This window comes from Crinia signifera, chromosome 8 (assembly GCF_055691185.1).
Source record: "Crinia signifera chromosome 8, ASM5569118v1, whole genome shotgun sequence".
NCBI lineage: Eukaryota > Metazoa > Chordata > Amphibia > Anura > Myobatrachidae > Crinia > Crinia signifera.
This window is the reverse complement of record NC_139224.1, coordinates 94183346-94197220: the sequence shown is the minus strand read 5'-3', so window position 1 is coordinate 94197220 and position 13875 is coordinate 94183346. Positions and strand designations below refer to the sequence as shown.

Genomic DNA, 13875 nt, shown 5'->3' with positions numbered 1-13875 from the left:
GTAAACTTGGTATCCTGAAGAATAACAAATACATTCTATAAATATCTACTGTATGTCAGAACTAATGTCTTCTTATATCCATCTCAGTGGACTGGTTGTTTCTCTACAAAGAATTCTGACTCTGTTGTTTAGAATCAGAAGCATCTATTTTCTTATAAAAAAAATGCTAATCATTGGATCCGGCTTTGTTTTGCTTTGTTTTTTACTTTTATGAAAAGCGCCATCTTACCAAATAAATCAAATCCATTAAAGCAAGTATTTTATGATGCACAAAATGCCAATGTGCAGTCACTATTATTTGCGATAATTGGATATTTGTGTTCTGCACCCACTGATGTACCCCTTTCTGATTTGTGCCTTTCTGGAACCATTTTCCCTTAAAAGTTCTTGAAACATGTAAATTATTAATGTGAAATACAAAATACAGTGGAAAAAAAACAGTATCCCCGCCCTTTAAAAATCCCATCAGCATTCTTAATTGTCAGGTGCCCTTACCTATTTCAAGAAACAGGCATTTCATCCATGGACAAACAAATATTGCACGTATAATTAATGGACAAAACCATGTGCACTGCAGGGTGGCAGATGTAACTTGTGCATAGAGAATTAGATTTGGGTGAGTTATTTTGTTTCTGTGCTGAGTAAATGCTGTCTGCTTTATTTGTACACTGCAATTTAGATTTCAGTTTGAGCACACCCCACCCAAATGTAACTCTCTCTCTCTGTACATGTTACATCTGCCCCACCTGCAGTGCACATGGTTTTGTTTACTAAAGAATGTTTACTTTTGCAATCCAACCAGAATCACCCCTATAGTGTATAACAAAGATAAGATGGCTGCAATTGCACTGTATCGCGGTGTTAGTTTGATTGATTTAAGAAATAATTACAATAGGTGAATTAGTGAGTATCTTTTAATAGACCATAATGTACAGCTTAATTTTAATTACCCATTTTGCTGCTCTGTTGCAGACACCAGAACTCACTGTTTTGTGTACATTTTTCATAGATCTGTATGTACACACATATTGGGCCTTATTCTGATTGATTCGCTCCCCTGCGTGTTCGGGCAGGGGAGCGATATTTTGCAACTGTGCATGCGCATAGTCAGTTATGTGCATGTGCAGCCGCTGTGTGTGAGCGGCCACAGCAAATAGATTATTCGCCGGTCACTCGCACAGAACAGTGCGGGCGGGAGGTGTGGGGTTTTGGGCCAGGGGATTCACCCATGGGAACGCCCAGCATTTCATGGGCGTTCCCACGAAAATACTGGGCATTCTCATGGTAATTCCCTGATGACGCGGAGCGCAGGCAGATTACATCAGTGGATGTCAACTGCCCGCCTGCTTCCCGTACAGGCACTAACAGATGTAAGACACCAAAGAGGTGCCTGAGATTTGCAAGTGATTAAAAAATCATTCGATGGTTGGTGAACAATGAATGTTTTTTTCCCACACGCAATGCTGTGAATGGATGATTATGCAAATCATCAATTTGCATGCCTGCGGGTGATTACGCCATGCAGGGGGGGGGGCAGGCCGTTGTGCAGGCGGCTGTGCGGGCAGTGACTGGTTGACTTGCAAGGCTGTGAAATTTGCAGCCTTGGGAGTCAATCAGAATAAGGGCCATTGTATGGTAATGATTCTGTGTTATAGATCTAAAGCCACCCATCCACTACACAGACATATGTGAAGCTGTAAAGCTCTTCAGATGCCACTTGAACTCTCCCAGATATCTGATCTGACCCTGGCCTAATTTTTCACTCTATTAACTTCAGATACATCAGATACATCAGATACATCAGATACATTCTGATCAATGTAATGTTAAACCACTGACAGTTTCAGATCAAATGGATCAGATTTTTTCATGAGATGGATCTGAGACTCAGCCGCACATCTGATCTGAGGGAGCTCAGATTTGGCCTTTTTTCGTCAGATCCATCTGAATCTGTTGAAAACAGGACAAATCTAACTAGTCGATGGGTGCCTTAAGACCTAAAAATCAAATAGGGTTGCAGTTGCCAAAAGGATCAATGAAAAAGGACAGAGTAGAAAAAGAGTTAAACAATGTATTGTGTACTGTAATTAATAAAGTGATATGCATTAAGTATAACGAGGCCACTTCCGCTTTGCCAGAAGTAACATCAACATAAGCATTGCAAGGTTTCTCATAGCATCAATTTGGAAAAAACAATTTGCACTCTGAATTCCAATCTAGATGTCTCATCATTTATTTAAAATAAAAATGTCAACAATGTTTAAAAAAAATTATAACATTTTCAAAGCCACTAATTGACTACACATGCTGCTCATTAAAACAGCTCATGTACAGTATAACTCTAATTAAAAACCCTGAATGAGTCAGTGGCCCAAAAAAATGTTGTTTAGATTAATGTGAAAAGAAAATTAAAAGCCTTTAAATATGTGAGGTCATTAGAAAACAATTATAATATATCCCTAATCAAGCCCACCTAATGAAGCTAATACTTATCCTTATGTACAATCATAAATGAATAAAGTGTATACAAATTTGTCAATCAATTTGAAGGCAAAATTATACACAATATTAATTACTGTGAAATAATTAGCTATATTTTTCGCAACTTATATCAATACATTAAAGTCTTTTCTTCCAGTGCCATTAGAAATAGTTACGGTTGATAGATCTACAATGTCTAGATAGACAGTCAATAGGTCTACCCCAGAAGGTCGACGTGCAATAGGTTGACAGGGTCAAATGGTCAACATGGGAAAATTTGAGAAGGTCAAAATGTCAATAGGGTTAATACATTGACAGTGTGAAAAAAGTTAGAAACTAACATTCCACAACCATTAAAAATGCTCCATGGACATTGCTATTGTAGGTGCTATTACTATGGAGCCCAGAGAGGCACAGGGACCCAAAGGCATAGGAACCGCTACTATGGGGCCTTACTTAACCACACCTGGGTATAAAAGTGATAGCTAAGCACTGTGTGACTTGCAGTAATATCAAACGTGCACTGTGTGGGGGTCCTGAGGACCGAGGTTGAGAACCACTGAACTAGAGGAACTGTCTGCCATGTGTACTAGCGTTAGTGTAATGTTTTATATAGTTATCTTGGGGCATTACATTGGGACAAAATATAAACTAGGGACAATGCCAGGTATAATATGACCAAGGCCACTACAATGGGGCATAACATTTAATAGGGCATCACTATATTTCATAAATGAAGAAGCTACTACTGTGCGGTATAAAATGATCTAGTGCACTACTATGGCACATAAAATAAACAACTGCATGTTTCCCCTTCAATGCAACAGTTGGCTTTCTAATGTCTTTAACCCTTGATGTAGCGAATTTGCTGATGTGTACCATGCTATTTTGCATATTTCTGATCTGACCACTTTCAATTTTTTGTTGTTTTTTTTCAGCATCTGTGGGATTCAGCATTTGGAAAGAGCTGGAAATAACCTGACACTTTTTGATTCTCTCTATTTCTGTATTGTCACTTTTTCCACTGTGGGTTTTGGGGATGTGACACCCAAGATCTGGCCATCTAAGCTATTGGTTGTAATAATGATCTGTGTGGCATTAGTAGTTCTTCCAATCCAGGTAATAAATCAGCAGCACTTTGAGGAAAAATATCCATAACAACTATAACATTCCTTTACAGTTACCACTAAAATATCCATTGTCAATACATAGTAAGGGTAATTTCTGGTACATATAAATTCACCAACCAAGCAGTAAGCTACAATTAGAAAGACTACCCTTTTCAATGTCTGCTTCCACTAACATTATAGAGCAGATACAGACTAGGTCACAGCACAGTAATTACAGGCTTTGATTTATATTGTTGTGTACAAACAGGCTTACTTACACATTATTGTGACAACGCCTTCATTTTCCATGTTACCATAACCGTCCACGCCAAGATTTATTTTAAAGCCCAATTAAAATGCATTACTTGAAAATGGCTGATCTTGATGGGCAGCCTATAATGACTATTATTATATAACCAAAGTGAATAACTGTTGCCATTTTACATAGTGCTTATGATAAACTTTCCTTTTCAATCATTTCATTTCAGTGGTGCACATATTTAGGCTGGTGAAGGATTGGATATATATTAATTTGTGGAATATATTTTGCTTATTCCAACTATGGGCAATGCAGACTGGGGGATGCCAAAAATGACATGGTAGATGGTTGATATGTTCATAGTCTGAACCCTAAGAGGCTTATCCTATTAGCCCTGATGTCATTTCAGCCAATAAAAATGGCTGAATATGGAGGATTCTTGTATTAATGTTTACTATCACAGTGTGTGTGTATATTGTCATTATTGAAATACAGGTGGATCTACCAGTGGGCCCATTAATGTCCTGCATGCAGATACTTGTGGGGCTGGCTGGTTATGCTTAGGAATTGGGATGGGGAGGTACTGTTTTTTTTTTTTTTTTTGCCTACTACTTTTACTTTTACACTAATAAGCACTGCACGGACCTAACTGATCCATACATGTTTCTCCAGTCCAGCCAAATGGTGGTCTATTTGAAAAGTGTATTTTGAGGGTAATTCAGAGTTTGCAGAAACGAATGTTGGGAAAGATCTGTATTGTAGTGGTGCCAATGGAAAGTCCTACCGAGTTTTGCCAATCGTCTAATGATTTGTACCGTAAAGAAGCATTTAATGGCTGAAAATGTAATCTCACATGAACATTACTAAATTTACCCCTTAGACTTGTATGTAACACTCCAGGAATCTCTACTATATATACAGCATGTGAGTTTTTTCCAACTGCAATTATCAAATCCTAATTACAGAAAACTTTGCAGTTAACAGTAGTAACTCCCAATATGCATAAATGTTGCTTATTCATCACATTATATGTGAGTCCGGGGTGCAAACTTTTTCACAATTTTATGGTGTTGATTTTTTTCTATAAATGAACCACGATACAGAAAATTGTCAATATTACTTTCATTTTTATTTGTGTTGTAAGATACAATAATTTACTTATTAAAAACATACATTAGTAAGTAACCAACTGATGGGCTCGTCTTTTTTATTTTATCTTTTAGAAATACATGTTGTGATTTGATTTATAAATGAAGTTATACAAACATGTTTGGTTATAGTGCTCATCTAATAGCCTGGTAAAACATGTGTGCATCTCTTCTTTTATAGATACAGTCTAGTATTATAAATGTACTGACGCGTGGCCCTCCTAAGTCAGTTTCGCCTAGCATAGATAGACTGTGCAGGCAAGGCAATGTTGACTGGATCGCAGACTATCACTACTTAGACAAAATTGATTAGTCAAAATCTCCAGTTTATCTAGACAAAAGCGCTTGTGCATCCAGTAAAAATGCCTTAGTCAAATTTGACCATTAGCCAATATCTCACCGTGGCCCTTATTCTGATTGATGCGGACTTTACCGCGTACTTACGGATCGCGTCTTTATGACGTCTGCGCATGCGTGGAGAACGCTACGCGCATGTGCCACGCATTGACTCCGTACCAGTTCGGCCAAATCCCGTCCAAAACTGTTCGCCGCTATCAGTCGGGAAATAGGGGCGTATTATGGGCGTCATGCGGAATGACACATGGGCGTAGTTTCAAAGTGGGCAAAACGGGGCGGAAACATGGGCGGACACGGGGGAGTACACTTATGTTGGGGGGCGTACATTCGGAAACCACTCCGAATGCACGCGATGAAAAAAGGGCAGAAATGTGCGGTGTCCACAAGTGTACTATTGCTTTGCGGACACCACTCGTTCATGCGGTAGGCGAACGTACGCCTAATGACTACAACCATTAACACCTGAACCCAATAGAATCTACTCCTTTACTCATTACTCACTAATAGGCCGCTTGTCAGTGCTTTAATTGAAACCATTGCTGCTTCAAGGAACCCGTACTAAACACCCACATATGCTGTACTTGTCAGACACTTTCAAACTGCTAACAATGGACATGACAGAATATTAATACTAGCAATACACATGTGTATTTGACATGTACTCATGAAACCACACATTTTGGGTAAAGTAAACACATTTATTTATATTCATGTCACAGTCAATGGCAGTGTGATGCAATGACCATAAAATAATACATACAAACAATAAACAACATGGCAGGAATGCCGCAAAATAAATAATAATACAAAACAAATATAATTGCACACAGATGGACTCCAGCACCTCCTATGTGCCACTGCACATGCAGCCAGTGGGAAATGATGAGGCTGCTGGCCCTTCTACAGCAGGGCAAGCTGCACCTGACCATTCAACAGCAGGGCACCCTACACCTGGCCCTTCTGCAGCAGGCCAACCTGCAGCTGGCTCATATGCACCATCAGCAGAATCATTTGGAACACAACCGGGGACTTCACAAGATAGTACCATGGCCATCACTTCAAGTACAGCTGACAGTAATGCCAGGCAAAAGAGGGCAACAGGGGAACCACAAAGGACATATGAAGCAAGGCCTCAGCTGGTTCCCCTCAGCACGTGATTGGACACAAGAAGCTGACACACACAGCACAATGGAAGATTTGGGAACACATAACGGCAGAGATTAATGCAGCCACAAGTTCATTTCCGACCACGTTTGGCCTTGGTAGGCTCCTTGGCCTGTGCAGCAGCTCTTCGGGGACGGCCAGATGCTGGGGCAGGTGGAGCAGATGATGTGGAGGGGTTGGCTGGTCTACCCCTCCTGCCAGCAGGGAGTGTTGCCGCTGGTAATGCACCAGAAACGGATGCCATTAGGACCCTGTTGCTGGTAACCAGCTCCACCATAAGCTCATTATGGTGGAGGAGGAGATCATTTTGGCGGGTGGCTTGCTCGGCCAGCACCTGAGCACTTGCAGCCATGGCCTGCATGCTCGCAGCCATGGACTGCTGGGTGCTGACCAAGCTCGCCAGGATCTCCTCGGTCCTACGCACCCGTTCTGATGCCAAGTCTCCCTGCTGGTTGATGTCCCCAAGCACCTCGGCCAAGGCGGCCAAATCGGCTTGGCCCGATGCCTGCTGCTGCACAGGCCTACCTCTGGGGCCAGGTGGCACGGACTCCTCCACCTCCTGAACAGAGTCGTCACCAAGCGGTGGGGTGTCTGTGGGCAAAGATAAACACAATTAGGAGACATTCTACGATAATTACTTGCACAAGTTTATGGCATGACCAATATTTACCTTCCAGAAAAGACGCAAACACTTCAGCTGGGGCCTCGCTATCCATAGTGCTCACCCCCCGGATCTCCTCAACTGATATGCAGCTCTCGGCCATCACCTCCAGGGGGGTGAGCTCTAGCCCTGATGGCATGGGGCCGGCCCCAGATGTCTGGCTGTGGTCCCACCGCTTGGTCAGCTTCCTCTTCAGGTTGGTTTTGAAGTCCTGCCACCTGCAATGTAAGTTGACATATTAATACATGTCACTCCCAATGTTAGCTGTTGCAGCCATTGCTCTGTGCTACATATTACAACATGTGATTATTGTCCCATATATAATATTACATGCAACTATGATATCAACCGTTACAATACACATTCACAATCACCGTACTCTAACTCACAATGAAATTACATGGCAATAATGTATGTGTATCGTAACAACCTCACGGGCCATTTGCTAAATGCATCTAAGCATCAATTCAATCATTACTTGGCTATTACTGGCCACATGTATCACAAAACAACTTGCCTCTTCTTCACATGGTCCGTCTCACGAACTTGTGGCGCTACTTCATTAATCTCTGCCGTTATCTGTTCCCAAATCTTCCATCTGCGTGTGTGTGTCAGCCTCTCGGATGGACACTCTATCCAATCACGTGCTCGGGGAACCAGGATGGCCAGCTCCTGTGCTTCATATGCCTTATTTTTTTTGGGTGGTTCCGCTGTTGCCCTGGCTCGCCCCTTGCCACGTCCCTGGCCACGCCCCCTGGCACCAGTCGCTGCACTTGAAGTGCTGGCCATGGTACTACCTTGTGAAGTCCCCTGTTGTGTTCCAAACAATTCTGCTGATGGTGGATATGAGCCAGCTGCAGGTTGGCCTGCTGCAGAAGGGCCAGGTGTAGGTTGGCCTGCTGTAGAATGGTCAGGTGCAGGTTCCCCTGCTGGAGAAGGGCCAGCAGCCTCCTCATTACCCACTGCCCGCATGTGCAGTGGCACATAGGTGGTGCTGGAGTCCATCTGGTCAAATAGTTGCTGCAGCACTGGGTCCACCTCTGGTTGGGATCCAGCCATGTTAGCAACAACATTGTCACCTTCTAATACCCCTTTATATACTGTTTGTGTAATCTGTTTGGCGGACATCAGCGGCAGCTGCGTTCCGTGCGTGAGCGTACGTCGCTGGTTTTTCGCGCCGCATACGGTGGCGGAAATTCCATTGTGTAAAACCTGGCGAAAGTTCGACATGAAATACTGGTCACCAATGCTAACATTGCATAGAATCTTCTGATACACCTGTGACTATTGCTCAATACACATGCTATTTGCTAGCATGACATGACAATTCATTCATGACTACTGTGGTATTGTGGCGTTTTAGTGCAAGCTAAAAGTAGCCCATTCCCTTAGAGAATCCAGGCCACAAGTCATGCAATACTCATCTCTACTGTTATAGACCACACATGTGAGAGCCCTATAAATAATGTCTTCCTGCTAGAATCATTTGTCTTCAGATCTGGACTTGTCAGGGTCTAAGGTAAGCTCTTCCATGCTCCTTGTAGATATGATATCCATTAACAATGTAAGTGTATGAATGTATGCACTATTGCCTCACTGACTACAGATTGTTGGGCCAGCAAAGTGGTGTATTATTATTGCAACATGTCACATGTTCACTATTTCACTCACAGGGCTTAAACCTGTGTGGGTTCATCTATTGCAGGACAACATGTCCCAGCAATAGATGAAATGTGTCATAGTACATGATGTCGGCAAAAAATGCTGACACCTTTATCTGTGTGTTTTGGACGGTGTGTATTGAGTTCATATTATTGTGTCATCATTAGAGAGTCAAATGGATCTGCGGGATTTCATGGGGCGGCCATCTATTGTACGTATTGAAGGCTACAAATCTATTTGTAGTGGGATATGGCCATTATGTGCATAGGTGCATCAGTATTTATGTTCATTTCTTTATAGGTTGCAGAAGCTATTATGCGCTACATGGAGAGGAGGCTAAGGGCACTTGCGGCTCTCCCCACTCGTCGGCCAAGGAGGCCAGGACGTGCTAGAATCTATCGCACACGGGTGACTCTGTTTGCTATGCCCGATGATGAGGTACTTACTAGGTACCGCTTACCGCCACATGTCATTCTGGATCTGCTCACCTTAATTCAGAGCGATCTGGAACCTCTACACGGGATCACGACAGCAATTCCGCCTCACACACAGCTGCTGGCGGTGTTGCATTTCTGCGCCTCAGGATCATTCCAACAAGTAGTGGCAGTACTTGCTGGAATATCTCAGCCGGCCTTCTGCCGAATCCTGAGGCGTGTGACGTCGGCCATGTTCAGGCGCAAGGGGCACTTCATGGCCATGACATTTGCCACCGAGACCCTGCGCAGAAGCCAGCAGGCCTTCCATCAAATTGCTGGCTTCCCTAATGTGATAGGGGCTGTGGATGGCACCCATGTACCATTTGTGCCTCCATCTCGAAGTGAGAAGATATATAGGAACCGCAAATTGTTCCACTCACTGAACGTGATGGTGGTATGTGGCCCATCCATGGAGATTCTCGCCTTCAACTCGAAGTTTCCCGGAAGTGCCCATGACTCTCATGTCATCCGACAAACCGGGATATGGCATAGACTCCAAGAGCTGGAAGGCCGTGATGCGTGGGTTCTGGGTGACTCCGGTTACCCATGTACGCCCTGGCTACTTACGCCGTACAGCTACCCAGCACCGGGCCCACAGGAGGCATTCAATCGGGCGCATGTTGCCACCAGGCAAGTGGTGGAGCGCTCAATTGGCCTTTTAAAAGGTCGATTTAGAGTGCTCCACCGCACTGGTGGTGACTTACAATATGCGCCTGAAATGGTGTCGAGGATCGTGGGCCTGTGTATATTTTTCCACAACATTGCTGTGCGGCGTGAGATACCCTTTGATGAGTGGGAGGTACCATCTGAGCCGCAAGATCCGCCCATGCGCCCATCCCGCGCCCCTGAATGCCGGAGGGGATACCAGCTGCGGGACTCTGTGGCGCAAAGATACTTCAGGTACATGTTATTGAGTTGACACAACACACCAATTATTGTACAAATCACCCCTTCAAATAAGTACAGTGTGTTAGTTGTCAGTGTTACAACACGAAAATTAGCCAGCCTGCCCTCCTAATGGCAAAGAAATAGGAGATATTTATCATATGTGCTTAGTTTGGGGGGAAGTTCAATATAGGTGCTAATTATTATACCTTGGACAAGGGATCTTATGTGTTTGTTATATCTTCATTATTGTAGTTGATACTATCCCTGATGACTGGTGAGTACATTGATTTATTCTATCATGTGTTGGTGATTATTTCCTGTGTTGATGTATGATTTGTTTGCATATATAGATATATATCTATATATGATGTTGGAATTTATTCACATGTTTCAACATTTCAAGGAGCATGCAGGCAGGCAGGCAGGCAGGCAGGCAGGGCTGGTGTATAATGCTGGTTTCAGGATACCTGCAAGTGTGTGTATGTGTCTTTTACACATAAATGTACGCATACACATATATGCATAGAGTAAGTAATGCTAACTACAGCTATGCCTTGCTAAGCTATAGCACGCGTTGCTTGGCGGAGCGCGGCCTTATTGGATTTGCTAAGGGCATACACACTGTGTTTTATATATATCAGATTTGTTCATTGGCATACATCAACACTACGGTTTTGAAGGCATGCGAATTTTTCACCATTTGTGTTGGCGCAGAGACGCTGTTAATGTAAAAATGAACAATAAAGTTATTATCACAAATAACTGTGATCAACCAATGCCACCACCTGATTGGTTGATAGATGCCATTGTCAACATGGCGGAGACACGAAGGGCAGAACCCTTCACGCATGAGGAGCTCAAGGTTCTTGTCTCCGTCATGGAGACAAGGCTGGGCCGTGCGGGGCCCTTCATAACAAACCGCCATAAGCGGAGGGCGTACAGAGCGGCAGGGCGCCGAATTTACGCCCGCACTCGGGTGCAGAGGTCCCTCGGGCAGCTGGAGAGGCGGTGGTCGGACCTCCGCAGGCGCCAGCCCCAGCTGCTCACACAAATAAGGGGCGAAATTGCTGAATGTGAGTATTTTAGCTATGAAATTTCGCACTTACAACATAGCATATATAAGCAATAAAATGTGTCTCATGATAAGTGGGTGTCCATGGGTTTAAAAGTCCATAGACTCTTATGTGTGCTTCTTCCTGGTTAACATGCAGTCATGTGCCTTTTATATGTCATGCCATAGCATTGAGGATTCTGATGCATACAATGTGCCCAATCTAATATGTGTTACACATTGATAAATGCCTGGGTTGTAATGTGTGAACAAATGACTAACAATCACATAATAATTTAAATGTCACAATTTGGAGTCCATTAACAGTAAGGAGCTACTTTCCTGCATCGTTTGCCATCATTATCACCCTTCCATGTATGTCTTGTTATGGATGAATAAATGTGCCCCAATGAGCCGACATTGACCATGATGTTTTTTTCTACCACACAGCACGAGCCCGAGCCCGACAGGCCCGTGAACAGGCGGAGGCAGGCCTGGCCCAGGACGAGGCCCAAGACCCCCAGGAGGAGGTGGCGGCAAGGGTGGAAGAGGAGGAAGTGGAGGAGGAGCAAATGGTGGAGGAGGAGGTGGTGCGTGAGGAGGTGGAGGAGGAGGAGGTGGAAGAGGAGTTTGTGGCGGAGGAGGAGGTGTTGGTGGCGGAGGAGGAGGTGGAGGAGGAGGTGCTGGTGGTGGTGGAGGAGGAGGTGGAGGAGGAGTTGGAGGAGGAGGTGGAGGAGTTGGAGGAGGAGGTGGAGGAGTTGGAGGAGGAGGTGGAGGAGGAGTTGGAGGAGGAGGTTGTTGTGGTCGAGGAGATGGCGGAGGAGGGGGCTGAGGAGGCCACGGTTGCCCCGGACACATCAAGTTCCGAGGGGGAGGAGGCGTGCCAGGCACCGGACTCGCCGCAGATCGGTATGTTTACATAATGCATCATTCATGAAGTAGTTGTACTGGTATATGTTATGTAGCACTGTTGATTAAAAATTTTGGGCACATACTAATCATATAGACCCCAAAGTGGGTAGCTACAGATACAGGTACGGGTTAGATGGGGAGTCCAAGGCATCACTTTCATCCAGGACACCTCTCAATTACACAGGTTTGTGGGATGGGTTGGAGGTCCATTTGGACTGCCACATAACCGTTGTAGTTAAACAGGATCCAGGAGTAAAGGGATGAGTGGATCATTTGTGGATTAAAATCACCTGCTGCAAGCGTAGATTATGACCCATCAAATAGTGGCATCGATATTGTTGGTGAATGTTATTTATAAACTGTAGGATGTATGCTCGAAATGGAGTATGGGCCGGCCTACCTTGGAATGGCGTCACAAGTTGGCAGTGTCCCCGGAGCCTCCTCTACCTAAACCCCCCCTGTAGTTCTGATTTATTTTTGTCACTCACAGAATTGTAGGTTGGTTTAGACAGAATTATGATTTAGAGGATGTGTATTGTGCATTCCTGACATTTGCATAACTCCCATGCCACCAACCATCACTGAACTTAGATTGAGCAGATTGTGACAAGTTGTTATTGACGTAGGCCATGACCTGCTTGACATTGGTTAGTCATGGGTGGGTTGTGACTGAGAAGAAACAATATGACTGTTATGTCTTCTGCAGAGTTAAGGGTCGAGGGCAAAATAGACAGTATGTAGTAAATAAGTTTGCATGTATGTATATATGTATGTGTCATATATATTTATCTATGTGTGTCTCTATCTCTCTACATAGATAGATATATATCTCTATATATATATATATACACACATGTCACCTAGCATTTGTGCAATTTATGTCGTAGTATGTGAAATGTATGCAGGAATAACATGACTAATTTTTGCCCCTTTGACATGCCCACAGATGACACCACACCGGCAGATGAGGGGGTGCGTGGGGCCCTCCTGCGAGCAGAGCACCATCTCCGGCTCCTTCAAGCCGACTTGCAGGACCTAAAAGACCTGCTCATTTAATGTTTCTTTTTTTTTTTTTCATTATGTTAAATAGATATTTTAATAAATTCTTTATGCAAGTTCACAGTTGTTGGTTTTATTAGCACTTTAAATAGTATATGTGTAGAATGTTTATAATGTTTGACACAGGGTGTAATAGAAACCATTGCACTTACATTGCTGTAAGGGTTAATGTGTGCTATGCATGTGTTAGGCATGCTTGTAAGGATATATTGGAATCTAATTGATTCCAATTCCAAATAAGCTGTTTTTTATGAGGGTAGGTAATTGAATAAGTGGGTCATGTGATGTATTGCAGAAGATACTTCATAGTGGGTTGTTTTGCGGAAATCCTCCGCTTACGTGCGGTAGCACCGCTTGGCTCCCGTTCGGATGCGGTATTCCCGAGCATACTCTGTAATACTCTGTAATACCGTGACGAATCGGAGTGTTTCTCCCGCACACGCATGATTTGTATGTCGTCCGTAAACACGCCCTGTTCTTAAAGAGTGAGTCCGTCCGAATGCGGAGGACACGTGGGCGTTTCTACGGACGATGGCCGCATGCGGAAAAACACCGTGGCGTGCGGACCGCACCGTAAGAATGCGGGAATATCCGCACCGATCAGAATAAGGGCCCGTGTGTACAAGGATTACATATATGAACAAACAA

General features: G+C 43.8%; 1 protein-coding gene across 12 annotated transcripts in view; it reads left to right on the top strand.

Moving 5' to 3' along the window:
- KCNT2 (potassium sodium-activated channel subfamily T member 2) overlaps nt 1-13875 on the top strand; it is an 852827-nt gene that overhangs the window by 518998 nt on the left and 319954 nt on the right. For all 12 annotated transcript variants that reach the window (XM_083156802.1, XM_083156806.1, XM_083156799.1 and 9 more), the window contains one exon: nt 3420-3600. In XM_083156802.1, coding sequence (XP_083012928.1) covers nt 3420-3600 — 181 coding nt within the window. The remainder of the gene's footprint in view (nt 1-3419; nt 3601-13875) is intronic.